Source organism: Ictalurus furcatus, chromosome 24, assembly GCF_023375685.1.
Source record: "Ictalurus furcatus strain D&B chromosome 24, Billie_1.0, whole genome shotgun sequence".
NCBI lineage: Eukaryota > Metazoa > Chordata > Actinopteri > Siluriformes > Ictaluridae > Ictalurus > Ictalurus furcatus.
Genome location: NC_071278.1, coordinates 16,721,234 through 16,736,394, shown reverse-complemented (window position 1 = coordinate 16,736,394; position 15,161 = coordinate 16,721,234). Strand labels below are relative to the sequence as shown.

The following is a 15,161-nucleotide window of genomic DNA, read 5'->3' as shown; positions in this document are numbered from 1 at the left end:
AGATTAAATAGAAACTATGATTATTATTAGCTGTAAAAAAAAATCCATCCTAACACCTTTGCTAAATGAAGGCTGCCAATGGATCCCATACACCCAGTTCTCATGGCCAGCTAATACCGTCTCAAGGCTCACTGCATACACTGTTGGACAGAAAGACAGCTTCATCACAGTGAAACGGGGTTCAGCACTGAATAACTCCAACACTGAGAGAATAAGAGCAGGCCTCACTTTTCCCCTTCACCTCAAACACATCCTCAGTCATCCTGATGATTCCTTCGGCAGGCTCCTGTACGTGTGCGTCGCATTTAACCACCAGCCTCCACACTCGGATCAGACAGTCCTGAGCGCAACTGGCCAAAAGTAATTCCCCATCTGAAAGAACACACACACACACACACACACACACACACACTTCAGTATATCAGTCCAGCCAAGCACGGAACCTGTAGTCGCTTCATGAATTATGAAGACTAACAAGGCTGAGACCAATTTGGATAGAGAGCACTGAGGAGGAATTTTATATTCAGAACTCCGCTCCTGTACTACATTTTCACGTGACAAATTTATTTATGAGTGTTCTGATATTCAGACATCAGAAAGTAACTGGCTTAATACACGGGTTTTCAACTTCGCGGTTATGCGGATGGGGTTGCCGAAGATTTTTACTGCTTGTTGTAGTTCTATGCACGATGAGAAATAAGAATTAAAACTGTCAAACTATTATGAGTAGTAAAATTTCATTAGCCTTCATTAATTTAAAGGACGGCTTAAGCCCTTTTTACACCAGACTGCGGCAGCACCATGTCCAACATGCTGTCATGTCATGCTGTATGTTAATCAGGATGGCCTTTACACCGGACACGGGCAGCATGCAGGGCGGCCATTTAAAACATAAATAAGCGTAACTTTGCCAGTCGTGGTATCTAGCTTCCAGCCGGGAAGACTTCAAAATACAATAACACGTGCATCTGTCCGTCCGAGATTCTCGTTAGCGCGATATCTCAAGGATGTCTGTAATGAATTTATACGGAATTATCAACGTAACCAGCAGATGAACGGATATGATTTTGGGATTGATCTAAACAGGCTCTAGCTCAAAGCAAAGTCAAATGTCTGAAATTGTTTTTCTTCAATACTGACAGGTCCTATCTTAAATATTTTTACAAAGATATAGAGAACATTAAAATTAACATACAGAAAATAATACAACTACATCAACATGATAAACTAATAACATTATATACATCATAACAAAAAAAAAAAAAAAAAAGGGTTCAATAACATGTATATGTGCAAGTGTATAGCGTGCATGCCTGTGTGAATGTGTATACATGTATGCGTTCGTCTATAAAAATCCTTTTAAATGCCCGAGTACACGTGTGTATGCGCACGTATAAGTGACACGAGGGGGATGTTCAGTCCGTACAGGTTTTCGCTGAGATTTCTGTGATCGTCGCGGCCGAAAATGCTCGATTCTGCTACGGCTCTTTTTAAAAGATTTCTTGCGGGGGGGTTTTTTTGGCTGAAAATTAGTTACTGATGAAATTGCGATTGCACAAAATTCTTTTGCACGCCATTTCGCAGTGATGTTTACGGGCAAATGAGACCTTTTAGCTGTACTCATGTTCGATGCACGTGAATCGAAGACAGCTTTGGCTGAACGCGTGTTGTGATGGGGTCACGTGACACTCCCTAGCCCGAATCGGCAGAAAAACCGCAAGCTCCTCCGAGTATCGCAGTTCGCTTGATTTCGCATTCATTTCGGAGAACGCGAAAATCCTGAAGGGACTGTATATGGTTTATGCACCTGAACAATAATAATATTTGTTATAAATGAAATTATTAAATAACAGAATACATGGACAACGATAAATGACGTTCCAGGAACAACTGAGGTGAAAACTCTTACCTTTTGCTGCCCATTCCACACCACGGACCCAGTCCTCGTGGCCTTGTAATGCGAGTACGTTCTGAAACTGAAGCACAAGCAAGTGCAGAAGCAACTTCAGAGACGGCCGGTGTAGCTTAAATAAAACTGGGTACTGCACTCTGAATTTCTTTTCTTGCTAAGGACACAGGTTCAAGCATTCTGAAGCATTTCTTATTACAGGACTGCCATGAAGCAGCACAACGTACTCTTTTCTGAATGGCTATCATGTACCTTAAATGATAATATGCAGCTTTTTTAAGATTTCGATGTGACACATAATATTATATATATATATATATGAACTCATAAATACCTGTCCATTGATCTGCACAAACAAATGGACTTTGCTGTCATCTCCCCCACATGCTAGGATGGGCACTAAAAGGGCAATGAGAAATGAGAATTAGTTACAATACAAATGTATAAAAATGGACATGTATCATGCTGAACAGTAGATATATCTTTAAGGGGTTGCATAATGGCTCCATCAGAAAGCGAAGGCATAAAGAATTTAACAGGACATTCAGTCAAACCAGGGCAATGGAGACAAATTGCATGAAGGGAAAAGCTACCTGATGCATGGCAGCATGCACTGCTTACCTCTGCTGCCTGGCAACAGCGCTAAGGAGACATCCATCATGAAGCCGCTCCCAAAAGATAACGTCTGGAGGCATTCGGCTGGTGGAGGTCATAAACACGCCATGGGTAAGAATGAACTCACACAGCTGTGATGCATTTTAAAAAGACTGGCTGTTAAATGATTTCTGATTGCCCATTAAAACTGGTCTCAGATGTGAAATCAGATTTTCCTGTCTCACCTTCGGTGCGGGAATACACGATGCATATTAAGCGTGACGCATATATTATGTGTTCTAACTTCAGTTGGCTTTGTTAGATCCTCTCTGAAAAGCTAATATTGGTATGAAATGTTTCCAATATAGAAAAACAAGCGGCTAATAAAATCCATTTTGGGTATCTGATTTCATTTGTCGACGGACATCATGGCAGCACAACTGCCAAGCTGTTACTGTGTGGTCCTAAACCCACAACTGCTCAGCTCAATTAGAAGTCATTTTGGAAAAAGCATCTGGCAAATGTATGAATGTAAATGCTCTCTGCTGTGTTGGGCTGCTGCCGTCAACACAAACTGGAGCGTAATAACAAAAACCGAGATGTACTCGGTCAAAACATCCGAATTCATTACTCGCTGAGCCGAACAGCAAACGTGCTGATTTGTGTTATTACCGAGCAAATAGGTTTGTCGTCAAATATCTGGAACCTCCCTGATGCAGGTACTCGCAAAGAAACTCGGTATATACTTGAAGGAATGACGTAGTCATCAAGAACATCACCGTAATTACATCACCAAACTAGTTCTGCCTCAAAAGCTGTGGAATTTCCGTGACTGCCCCGATCACCTTATTGCCCTCCATTTGCTACTGCACTTTACTGTTAGATATAAATATAACCCCTGTGGAGAATTCACCAATGACTGCAAAAGATAGTAAAACAATGTGATTTTTTTCCACTTGAGAGATTTCTTTTGTGCCGTTTCATTTCGTATGATTTGATTTGTACTATACTTGGTAGAAGTGACGTCAAGCACCAATCTGAATTAGCCACGTCAGTTCCCCCTTTCACCCCAAATACAAACACAAAATGTACTTCTTTCCTGCTCACTCAGCCTCTGAGTGTCTGAGACAGAGCAAATATACAGCCATTAGCAATAACATTAAAAACACCCGCCTAATATTACGTACGCCCCCTTTGTGCCATCAAAACAGCCCTGATCCGTCGAGGCATGGACTCCACAAGCTCTCTGAAGGTGTGCTGCGGTATCTGGCAGCAAGACGTTAGCGGTAGATCTTTTAATTACTGTAAGTTGCGATGTGGGGCCTCCGTGGATCGGACTTGTTTGTCCAGCACATCGCACGGATGCTCGATCGGATTGAAATCTGGAGGCCGAGTCAACACCGTGAACTCTTTGTCATGTTCCTCAAACCGTTCCTGAACAATTTTTGGCAGTGTAGCAGGGCGCATTATCCTGCTGATAGAGGCCACTGCTATTAGGGTGTACTTGATCTGCAACAATGTTCAGGTAGGTGGTACGTGTCAACGTAACATCCACATGAACGCCAGCAGGACCCAAGGTTTCCCAGTAGAACATTGCACAGAGGATCAGACTTCCTCCACCAGCTTGCCTTCTTCCCATAGTGCATCCTGGTGTAATCTCTCCACCAGGTAAGCAACACACACACACACACACGCACACACACACCCGGCCGTCCACATGATGTAAAAGAAAACGTGATTCATCAGACCAGGTCATCTCCTTCCATTGCCCCATGGTCCACTTCTGATGCTCACGTGCCCACTGTAGGAGCTTTCGGCGGTGGACAGGCATTCTGACCGGCGTGTTGCTATGCAGCCCCATACACAGAACGCTACGATGACGCCGTTCTATCACCTTTCCAGCAATTTGTGCTACAGTAGCTCTTCTGTGGGGATCAGACCAAACGGGCTAGCCTTCACTTCCCACACGTATCAATAACCCATGGTCACAAATGGTCACCGGGAGACAGGAAAACTCATTTCATACGATTTTAAACCGAGTGCTATATGCGCACCACTTCGAAACGTAGTAGTGCCATGCTCTGATAATCAGTGTCGCTTTTTAGACTAGCTAGAAGGGGGAGTTTTCTTTGCAATTTTGCTTCATCTTTGCCTCTTTCAGCAAGAAACAGGCACTATAAATATCTACAAAACGCACCACGCAACAATTCTGACTCACGTTTAAAAACAAAAGCACAGTGGAGCCTCTGCTCAGTCGTTCCTACGCACTTTTCTAGCATTAGCACTGTTCACGCACTGTGTGCAGAGCCAGGAGAAGCAGCTGTCAATCAGTACGTGATCGGATACACCAACATAGTCTCAATCAGGCAGAAAATAGGTCTTTTTATAGCTTTTTGGCAGAATATATACTCCTTAAATATACTTTTAGAGTATGTTCATGTTTTAAATAATGACAAACTGGAACTGAAAGGAAGCTGCTGCTTTCATGTCATTTTTCTTTTACTTAAGGTTTTGTTTTTACAGATTTTTCGTTGTCCGTCTTTTCAGTGCTACAGTTTAGTGTTTGTAGGCATTAAATAAAAGTATCAGCAAGTTCAACTAAACGGTTCTTAATTTGGATTAGTTTTAATGTGGCACTTTTTTTTGCTTCAGCTGGCAATTCGTTAGTTAAATTATACAGTAGGTCATGAAGCGTACTGTGTATCAAGACTATAAATGTCTTCAAGTATCGCAATATGTTATTTGTGTCACATCGCCAGCCCTACATAAATCTCCCACTGGTGAATGAGTATTAAATGGCATCTTCAGTATCAAACTTTTTGTGTGTTTCCAGGGGCTTTCTAAAAACCTACCAGTAGATGTCAGTCTTGAGACACTTATAACTCATGAAACTCAAGCTTATGTTACATACTGAAACATCAGGTGTATATTTTAAAGAAAGAAAGAGAGAGAGAGAGAGAGAAGAAAAAAGCAGCACTCACCTTTTCGACTGCTGTACATCCACAGTTTCACGGTGGAGTCTGATGACGCAGAGACGAGCAGCGAGTCGGAGGAAGACAGCGGTACAGCGTCCACAGCACACACAGGACCCGAGTGGCCTGAACACACTGCAGAGGCAGCAAACTGGAACACACAATGGTCAAAAAACTAAGAGGACATATCAAAAACTTCTTAGTAGTATCCGAAGCCACACAGCATATTATCACTATATTTATGCTGCTATAAATACATCATGCACCGTTCACACTGAACCCAAAAAATACAAACCTGACCGTGTTGCTCCTCCCACACAATAACATTATTATCAGATCCTCCTGAAAGCAGCTGTGTTTCTGGACCTGTGATAACAGTTTCACAATTACAAAAATATCTCACACACACACACACACACAGGATGATTTTACTGATACCTATGACGTAGTTGGGCAGTACCGGCAAATAACCGATTAATCAACCGATTTTAAGAACTGATACTGAATGAAAACATAATACTCAAAGTAAAATACTGCCGAACTTTATTTAAAAAATAAACGGTACTGACTGTACCATGAAAATGTACCGTGCGTTTACAATGAAATAAATATTAATATATTAACTATTAATACATTTTAAAGCAAATAAAAGTGTCAAGTCCAAGTCAAGTCTCGAGTCAGTCGTTCAAGAGTCCAAGTCAAGGCTCGAGTCAGTCGTTCGAGAGTCCAAGTCAAGGCTCGAGTCAGTCGTTCGAGAGTCCAAGTCAAGGCTCGAGTCAGTCGTTCGAGAGTCCAAGTCGAGTCTCGAGTCAGTCGTTCGAGAGTCCAAGTCGAGTCTCGAGTCAGTCGTTCGAGAGTCCAAGTCGAGTCTCGAGTCAGTCGTTCGAGAGTCCAAGTCGAGTCTCGAGTCAGTCGTTCGAGAGTCCAAGTCGAGTCTCGAGTCAGTCGTTCGAGAGTCCAAGTCAAGTCTCGAGTCAGTTGTTTTTGCGGCTCGGGCAGCAGACTCGAGTTTCCATCTCTGCTCGTAGGTGAAACAATTTGGATCTATTCTTTTTTGCTATTAACACTGACGCGTCATTTGACCATTTTCATACTTGTGAAACTCAACACAGCTCTGCATTTTGCACTGAACTGGACTCCACTGCTTGGAGAGGTAACGTCTGAACACTTGGTGCCAAAAACTTAATTAAACTGCATCATTTTTAATAAATAACCAAGACGATTATCTAGGATGAAATCCCACTCACCACAGTCCTCCCTGTGAATCCACTGCACAGTGTTAACCCTGCCACTGTGCTTATTCAGGAGCTCAACAACTTTCACCTCCTGAGAAAAGAGTCACAAAAAAAAATAATAAATAAATGACTTTTTCCACTAATGGCAGCTCAGTTAAATCTATTTGGGTAAATCAGACCAACAGCATGATGTTTAGTCGTGGCTAGCTGGCTAACCACACAACAGGAAAGACTTAGTGATGTTCAGTAAATAAACAGAATGGTTCTGTAGCTTTTTTTTTTTTTTTAAACTATTACCAATATTATTATTAAAACAAAATGAAATATCAATTTACAGAAAAGTGCTACTTTCATTGTTTTTGTCCACTCATGAGCACTGCATTATCTGAAACGTGTTACATAACCCTAAAATAATGTCAATTTGTGTTTTATGACGACATACAGTACCGCGCAAAAGTCTTAGGCACCTATATTTATTTAGAACAAATTATGTTATATATAATTATTTTATTAATTCTACTTTATTGAGTCAGTACAAAAACATTTTAGATTTCCAAACATTACTTTTCCAAAAAAAACAACAATAATAATAATAATAATAATAATAATAATAAATGTTACAGAAAAATGTTGCATGCCAGTAAAGAAAGCAACATATTACATAAGAGACCCATTTTCAGACAAAAAAAAAAGATAATGAAGGCTGCTGGGATTTACATGAAAAAAAGAACACAAATTAATTAATTAATTGATTAAGAAAAGAAAAAAAAAGGAAGCAAGTGTGACAGTCAAAGTCTCCAGAAGAACGGTGCCTGGCTCTACAAGGTGCTCAGTAAAACTCAAGAAAGACAGTCAGACAGACAGAAAAAAAGAAAGAAAGAAAGAAAGAAGCCTTTATTTGTCACATATATTACAGCACGGTGAAATTATTTTCTTCACATATCCCAGTTTGTTAGGAAGTTGGGGTCAGACATGATACAGAGAGGGTTAAGGGCCTTACTCAAGGGCCCAACAGTGGCCGCTTGGTGGTCCTGGGGCTTGAACCTTCTGATCAGTAACCCAGAGCCTCATCCGTTGAGCCACCACTGCCCCTCAAAACTTACCTTCTAATTTCCTTATAACACTGCACACATTGTACCCGAGACTTCTAATTTATAGGGAAAAACGAGCAAAGGGTCGCCACACCAAGGTCATACTGACCTTGTTTAGTTTATTACTGTACGCTGCAGTGTTTTTCTTTTAAGCAGAAAGATTTCAGTTCATTATTGAAGTCATCTTTACTTAACAGCATTTCTTTGTATGTGTATGAAAATGGTGCACAGTACTGTACATTAATTTCATATATAAACTCCATTAAGTACAGTAAAAAAAAAAAAAAAAAAACACTATTTCCCAAAAAATATATTTTCTTCTTCTTCTCCATATTCAGAACCAAACACCTTGCTTTCTAAATGAAACTGTACATCATTCCTGGTCCTGTTCAGAAGTTTATTACAGAGGAATTTCACAAAATGTTGGATTTACTTCTTTTATACTGGAATTTTACTCATAAGTTTATTAATACTGGAAAGAAATGCATACATTTGATATAAAAGTGCATATATGTATATATGAATGGCACTGCAACAGAACAATTGCTTGTAAAATTGTAAGATTGTAAAATATATATATATTAACCAGCAAAGAGTGATTATGATGTATGGTATTGTTGCTTTCCTTACCCTTAGGAAAACATGAGATTTTGGTGGGAAAATGTGCTTTATGTATCGAACATTAACTCCTGTTCTGTAGCTTGCGACCAAAAGTTCAGGCAGAATGAGCTAACATGCTAGTTCACCAGGAGACGCCGCACATATTAAATGAAAATAAACTCCCAAAGAGAAACAAACTAAAGCTAGTTACCTGTGGATCATACAGAGCAACTGAATTACACGTCCCAAAGGCGATTAAATCTCTGCGGCTCCAGGAGAGAACGTGTGGAGTCCGGTTTGCACAACACGCTACATGGCATGTTGTCATTATGGGGATCGCCATCTTTGTTGTCACAGGGTTGCCAGGTCAGCGTGACAAACAACCCAAAACCCTGCCTTCAAAACCTACACATTTTTTATTTCAAGCGAAATCGCATGCAATTTTATAGATATATTTAAAACCAACTTTATGATATACTAATGAATCAGTATTAACACAATATTTAATAATGAATTATTTCACAGTGGAGGTTGTGTTGTTACAGAAATAGTTGTTGTTGTTTTTTTTTAAAAAAAAAAGAAAAGAAATGCTTTCTTTTAAATAGTCACGTAACGGGCATATCTAAGGTTGAGAATGAATTACCGAGTTAATTCATTTTAACGGTTTAAAATAATTAATTGAAAGCGTTAGCTGTTGGAAAGAGTGTCAATCATTAGTTGCGTTATCCAATCTGGCAACCCGGCGATGTGTAACAGCTAATACGAACTTGGTTAAATACCAAACGGCTGCGCAATAACTATTTGGATCACTACACAATGTGTGCACATTACCACATTATACCCTAGGTAGTAAGCTAACTTAGGAAGAGTGGATTCATATAGAATTCAGCCACTTAACCCTTTTATGCTGCACAACTGTTCCTTATGGTTTTCTTTTCTAATACGTCTTCAAATAAAGACTTTTAATAAAGAAAGACAACGCAATAATTACATTTTCAGTTTATTGAGCACTTATGAAACGCAAAGCGCCGTTATATTATTACTTCATAAACACTACGTCTATGTTTCCGACCGGTTCCTAATAACGGTTGCACACCGTGCGCAGCCTGATTTGTGGTCCGTCATGGAAGTCGGTGTTTGGAGAGTGTAATAGTTAGCGTTTGGTATTTGCGATGGCAGAAACACATGAGAGAGCTCCATCTGTGATTGATCGCTATTATACACGATGGTATAAAACAGGTGAGGTCAGGTCAGTTACTTGAGTTATATCATTGCTTTCCTGAATAGTTCTAAGATTCACATTGTTGTGGAGCGTGACCGGAGCTTAGGTTCATGAGTTACAGAGCTTATGTCGCTCTTAGAAAGGTTTTATACCGACCTCATGGTTTTGGTGGTAGTATTTGCGTTTTACAGCTTGAACTGAATAAGAGACAGTTTGATTGGCAGTTTAAGGGATGTGTGAACATGTCACGAGACTGTTTTGAGTTACAGAGCTTCTATTGCTCATATAAAGGCAGTAGAACTTAAAAGTATTGCATGTTGAGTTGAATGAGACAGTGTGATTGACAGGTAAAGGTACTTCATGTCGTCATCATCATCATCATCATCATAATAATAATCAGTGGTGGAAGAAGTGTTCAGATCCTTTACTTAAGTAAAAGAACTAATACCACAATATGAAAATACTCCACTACAAGTAAAATATACTGTGTGTGTATATATGTTATCGATATATGATGTTTTTGGATTCATATTTCTACTTTATTAATGTGTATGTAGCATTTTACTGCTGCATATGTTTGAGTTCATTGTAACTACTTGATATACTGTTGGTTAGTTTAATCTAATCTACAGCAGTGCATCATAATCTATAAGATTATTTCGATTAGGAATAGGACAGTTTTCTCGACCCATAAAGGAAAACTTAATCCTTCAGTTTATCACAAACCTTCACACACATTTGGAGATGCGCGGTTTTCACTGGACAGGGAGGGTATGAGAAAATTACCATCTGAAAAGTAAGTAGTAACTAAAGCTGTCAGGCAAATGTAGTGAAGTAAAAAATACAATATTTGCCTCTGAGATATAGTGGAGTAGAAGTATAAAGTTGCATAAAATGGAAAACCAATAATAATAATAATAATAATAATAATAATAATAATAATGCTTTAATTCGATGGTGAACATGTCATCAGATTATTCTTTTGCCACTCACAGATCATTTTCCTCAATAAATAAATGACCAAGTAGAATATTTTTGTCTCATTTGTTTAACTGGGTTCTCTACATCTACTTTTAGGACATTTGTGAAAATCTGATGATGTTTTAGGTCCTATTTATGCACGGCTCACAAACTTGGAGTTGAAAGTAGATTTGGGCTGGGTTTTTTTTTGTTCCAGTGGTATCTACTGTAGCTAAAGCAGAAAGTGAGAAAACTGGATAAGATGATATGACATCCGTGTTGAATAAATACAGCTTAGCCAGACCATCTACTCAAACACAGGCTGAGCTGCTCAAACTGGTAGACTATATTTGCCAGATGGTAAGTACTGGTGGAAGAGAAACCGTTTCTGAACTAATGCAACATCATGGACAAGTTCTTTCTTCAGTTCACAACAGTGCAGTTAGTAAATTCTCAAACATTTATTGATCAGTTCAGTCAGGTCATAAGGAAGCTGGAAAACAAAGTCAGTCTATCAGTTTGAGCAGCTCGGTCTGTGTTTTTAGCAGCCGCTATCTGACCAGATCAAGCAGTGGATGTTGAAAGCTAGTTTTAAGACAGCACGTTACTTTAAAGTTTTACAGTATGAGAACAGTGTGGAAGTATTGATTTGTTGACTCACTTTCAGATATGAAAGGGAGATCATGTGAAGACCATTGCATCCTACAGCACTCGAACAGGTAGATCAATTCTTTCGAGTTTTTCCTGATGCGTTTAGTTATTTAGCAGGATGATCTAAAAGACAGCGTTTTATATACAGGATCTGCATCATCACTCTTGCAGAGTCTCACCCCATCCTCCAGCAGGGACGCAAAATCAAGAGCATCGATTACCGTATCAGTGACGGATGCAGCCGCCTGAACAACAAAGTGTCTGGCAAATCAAAGCGAGTGAGTTAGTTTCCTACTGCGACTCCGACGCTCACGTTACGGTAGCAGATAGGAACGTGCAAAGTATGAACTTTATCATGAATTCTTACAGGGGGGTCAGTTCCTGACAGAGTTTGCTCCGCTGTGCAGAATAACATGCACAGATGACATTGAGTACACCATCTTCAGGTGAGTTAAATATCTAACCTCAGAGGCTTTATGCTGCGACGCTAAATAGGGAGACGCATTTGCTTCGAGTACAATCTGAAGGCACAAATTTAAACACACGAGGTGTTTATTGGGACTGAGAACCCGCAGCAAAAAATGTCGCAGGAGCCGGCGTTTGGCAGAGGGAGGAAGTGGGATTAAATTAAAAAAAAAAAAAAAAAACAGTTTCTCTGACACCTCAAGACCATACAGGATATTGCACTAGTTAATCACGTGTATTAAAAGGGATAGTTCACCCAAAAATGAAAATTCTGTCATCAGTTACTCCTCCACATGTCGTTCCAAACCCATAAGACTTTCGTTCGTCTTCAGAACACAAACGAAGACATTATTAATGAAACCTCGGGAGATTTGTGTCCCTCCATTTACAGTCCATGTAACCAAAAGTCATTGTAAAAGTAACCCATGTGACTCCAGTGGTTTAATCCCAGTTTTATGAAGCGATACGAATGCTTAGTGTGCGCAAAAAAAAACCTTTATTCACAAAATATCTTCACTTCCGCTTAGATCTGCGACGCGTTCACGAGAGAACCGCGGCGTATGCGTGTTGTGCTGACGCGAGAGCGGACCAAAAAAAAAAATTCAAGTCCTCCTCTATGTGGAAATCTGCAGACATCTTTGTTACAAAGATTGTTCTGCGTGACTCAGTTTGTGTCCAGCGTCCGTCTTCCTCTGCCGTAAACAGTGCAGCGCTTCCGGGTCCCGCTGTATCGCCAGAACGGAAGTTCTCTTAAGACTTGATTTTAGTTTTTTTTTTTGCGTGCACGAAGCGTCCGTATCGCTTCATAAAACTGAGATTAAACCACTGGAGTCACATGGATGACTTTTACGATGCCTTTATGAACTTTCCAGAGCTGGAACGTTTTGGTTACTTGGACTGTAAATGGAGGGACAGAAATCTCCCAGGTTTCATTAAAAATGTCTTCATTTGTGTTCCGAAGATGAACGGAAGTCTTATGGGTTTGGAACGACATGAGGGTGAGTATGTGATGAGTTAGTTCACCCAAAACTGAACATTTTATCACTTTAATCCAGAAGCTAAGGTCTGTTCCTCGTTTGGTTTTTCCTCACAGCTGTATCAGAGGACGCCTCTTAGAAGTCAATGAAGACATCCTGAAACGTCCTGATCTTCTACTGGACAAGGTAACCTTAAAAAGATCGCGCAGTAATTCATAAGCTTCATACAGGAGCAAACCCACTTTTAAGCGGTTCATCACTGAGCTCGCAATTTGAAATAAATAAATAAATAAATAAATTCCAGGGTCTCTCTCTACTTCAAGTGGGGAAATTTCTCATTAAAAATAGCAGCGATGTAGCAATAAATATCCTAACAGTTTATCCGGTCAGAAATGGTGGCGTGTTAAGAGAGCGCAGTGGAGAGTAATCAGAACTGTACACTTGAAACGTTTCTTGTTCACAACACGATTTCTTAATTATTGGCGCTACTACCTTGTCTCAGTGATCCTCTGCCAAACTTGTCCATGCATGCAGTCCACATTTCTGCCAACTGCAAATTGTGGTCATGGCTAAAAGTTTGAAATTTGGCTTCATCTATCCACAGAGTTCTGATTGTAGAGGCATGGTGAGGTAACGGCTTGTTATGGGGGTGGTTTAGTAGTTGACTTTAAAACCATAATAAACTGCAATTCAGAAATCTTTAGGATGTACTTATGCGACTTCGACCATGACAATGCTGAATGGTGTTTTGTATATCCATTACCCAACTTCCACCAACCCCTCAGTTCAGTTCAGTTCTATTTGTGTACTGCTTTGAGCATTGGACATTGTCACGAAGCAGATTTATAGAAATATAACAATATCTTTTTGGTTTTTCCCCTTAGTGTGGGGATTTTACATTTGCGCAACCTAATATTTCGTTAAGAACAACATTGTTTGAGGATACCATGACACAATGTTAAATGCGTCATGGGTGTCGTCGTCATTTTTCTCTCATTTGAGAGAAAGTACTGTTTTTTAAACACTGCATTTTCCCTAATTCAAGTGTCTTGAAGGGTGCCGATAATTCTGTAGATGTCTGTTTGGGTTCTAGTATGTTTATATTTAATATTTAATGGAAACAGCCAATGATTCCCATTTTCTATTACCAACTTTTCAGAAATGTACTGCCTGTCCTGAATGTTATTCAGTACAGTACATGTTAATTATTTTTTTGTTTGTTGAATATTACATGACGACAGTAAATGTTTTGTCCTCTCCTGACCAGCCCTCCACTGACGGCTACATAGCGGTCATCTTACCCAAACTGGAAGAGAGCAAAACAGTCACCAAAGGCCTTCTGACCAGAGAAGAGTATGAGGACGTCATCTCTAAACGAAATACTCAACCGCAAGAGTCTCTCTGAAATCAAAATTTACACAAATGGCCTCAGCAAAAAAAAAAAAAAAAGAAAAGAAAATGTTTCGGATGTGACATGAACCAAGACTAAAGGGCATTCTCACTGTAACCAGTATATGTTCATCCATCCATCCATTTTCTGTACCGCTTATCCTGTATATGTTCATATTTATTACTAGTTTGTTTTTTTAATTAAATTTCTATTATTTAGTTTTATACTGGATTAGAGAATAATAATAATAATAATAATAATAATAATAATAATGTAATAATGATTTAGCCGATATTGAATTGTTGCACATTTTTTGAATTTGGGACAAATTATTGATTTGAAATCGTTTGAAATATCTGACTAGTTACCAGGATCAGATTTGTATTCGGACTCGCCAGTATTTAGTCAGTTTGGTTATTACGTGACATGTATATTACCATATTTTGCGTGCACACAGAAGATTTTGTAACTACACAAATAAATGACATTGTCCACAATGTAAGAAAAATAATGTATATTTAGACTTTCTTTGTTTAACAATCATTCAACCGTCAAAAGGATCCAAATGGTCCAAAACTAGTTTCACACAGATTCATAGTTTCTCTGTCATCACTAAAGCTTAAAGTTTGACTGCAGTGTTATGAGCATGTTCTGAAACTTCACACGTGAACACGTACGTTTTGGACACTTCACTCATCATAGTAAGTGAGGCGTGAGGCAGAAAGGAAAGGTAAGATCATGCTGCACGAACCGCTCGATCCCAAGCACATCGCAGTTGAGTGTCTTGATTTTTTTTTTTTTTTTTTTTAGAAAGTCTTCATCCTGACCGTTTGGAGTTACTGTACCAGAGCTCGGCGCATTTCAAGTAACAGTACGAATCACAGTGACCTACAGGACCGTCCATATGAGGAGGCAGTTACCGTCACTACAAATACACGAACAGAACTTGCTTTTAATACCGTCAGGGTCACTTTTATACTAAAGTGACATTCTTCAGCACTGCTTTTTTTTTTGGGAACAGTCATTTTCGGCACGTTGGAAACGTTAAGTCCGTGACATGGTGCTTCACACCCTGGTGCTGACGGCCTGAGAGAT

General features: G+C 39.5%; 2 protein-coding genes across 3 annotated transcripts in view; one reads left to right on the top strand and one right to left on the bottom strand.

The window, feature by feature from the left end:
- The window catches only part of elp2 (elongator acetyltransferase complex subunit 2), a 33,697-nt gene extending 24,844 nt beyond the window's left edge, over positions 1–8,853 (bottom strand). The window contains exons 1-9 of the mRNA XM_053613059.1: positions 8,613–8,853; positions 6,723–6,801; positions 5,771–5,841; positions 5,485–5,626; positions 2,531–2,608; positions 2,244–2,308; positions 1,910–1,976; positions 229–372; positions 57–140 (exon numbers count right to left, since the gene is read on the bottom strand). Of these exons, the coding sequence (XP_053469034.1) occupies positions 57–140; positions 229–372; positions 1,910–1,976; positions 2,244–2,308; positions 2,531–2,608; positions 5,485–5,626; positions 5,771–5,841; positions 6,723–6,801; positions 8,613–8,744 (862 nt within the window). The 5' untranslated portion in view covers positions 8,745–8,853. The remainder of the gene's footprint in view (positions 1–56; positions 141–228; positions 373–1,909; positions 1,977–2,243; positions 2,309–2,530; positions 2,609–5,484; positions 5,627–5,770; positions 5,842–6,722; positions 6,802–8,612) is intronic.
- A 633-nt stretch (positions 8,854–9,486) lies between these two features.
- On the top strand, positions 9,487–14,135 carry abitram (actin binding transcription modulator). 2 transcript variants are annotated; one of them, XM_053612428.1, is made up of 6 exons: positions 9,487–9,640; positions 11,251–11,302; positions 11,383–11,512; positions 11,604–11,680; positions 12,793–12,862; positions 13,944–14,135. In XM_053612428.1, exons 1-6 carry the CDS (start codon positions 9,574–9,576, stop codon positions 14,079–14,081), a joined length of 534 nt encoding a protein of 177 aa, XP_053468403.1. In that variant the 5' UTR covers positions 9,487–9,573; the 3' UTR covers positions 14,082–14,135. The 2 variants fall into 2 exon arrangements, with proteins under 2 accessions (XP_053468403.1, XP_053468404.1); XM_053612429.1 differs by having other exon boundaries at positions 9,510–9,650.
- The last annotated feature ends 1,026 nt before the right edge of the window (positions 14,136–15,161 follow it).

Excerpts from the sequence above, each read along its gene's own strand:
- abitram (XM_053612428.1), top strand. The coding sequence starts at position 9,574 with ATGGCAGAAACACATGAGAGAGCTCCATCTGTGATTGATCGCTATTAT. Across the intron at positions 11,513-11,603 it reads TGTCTGGCAAATCAAAGCGA|GGGGGTCAGTTCCTGACAGA; the intron begins GTGAGTTAGTTT and ends GAATTCTTACAG. Across the intron at positions 12,863-13,943 it reads CTGATCTTCTACTGGACAAG|CCCTCCACTGACGGCTACAT; the intron begins GTAACCTTAAAA and ends TCTCCTGACCAG.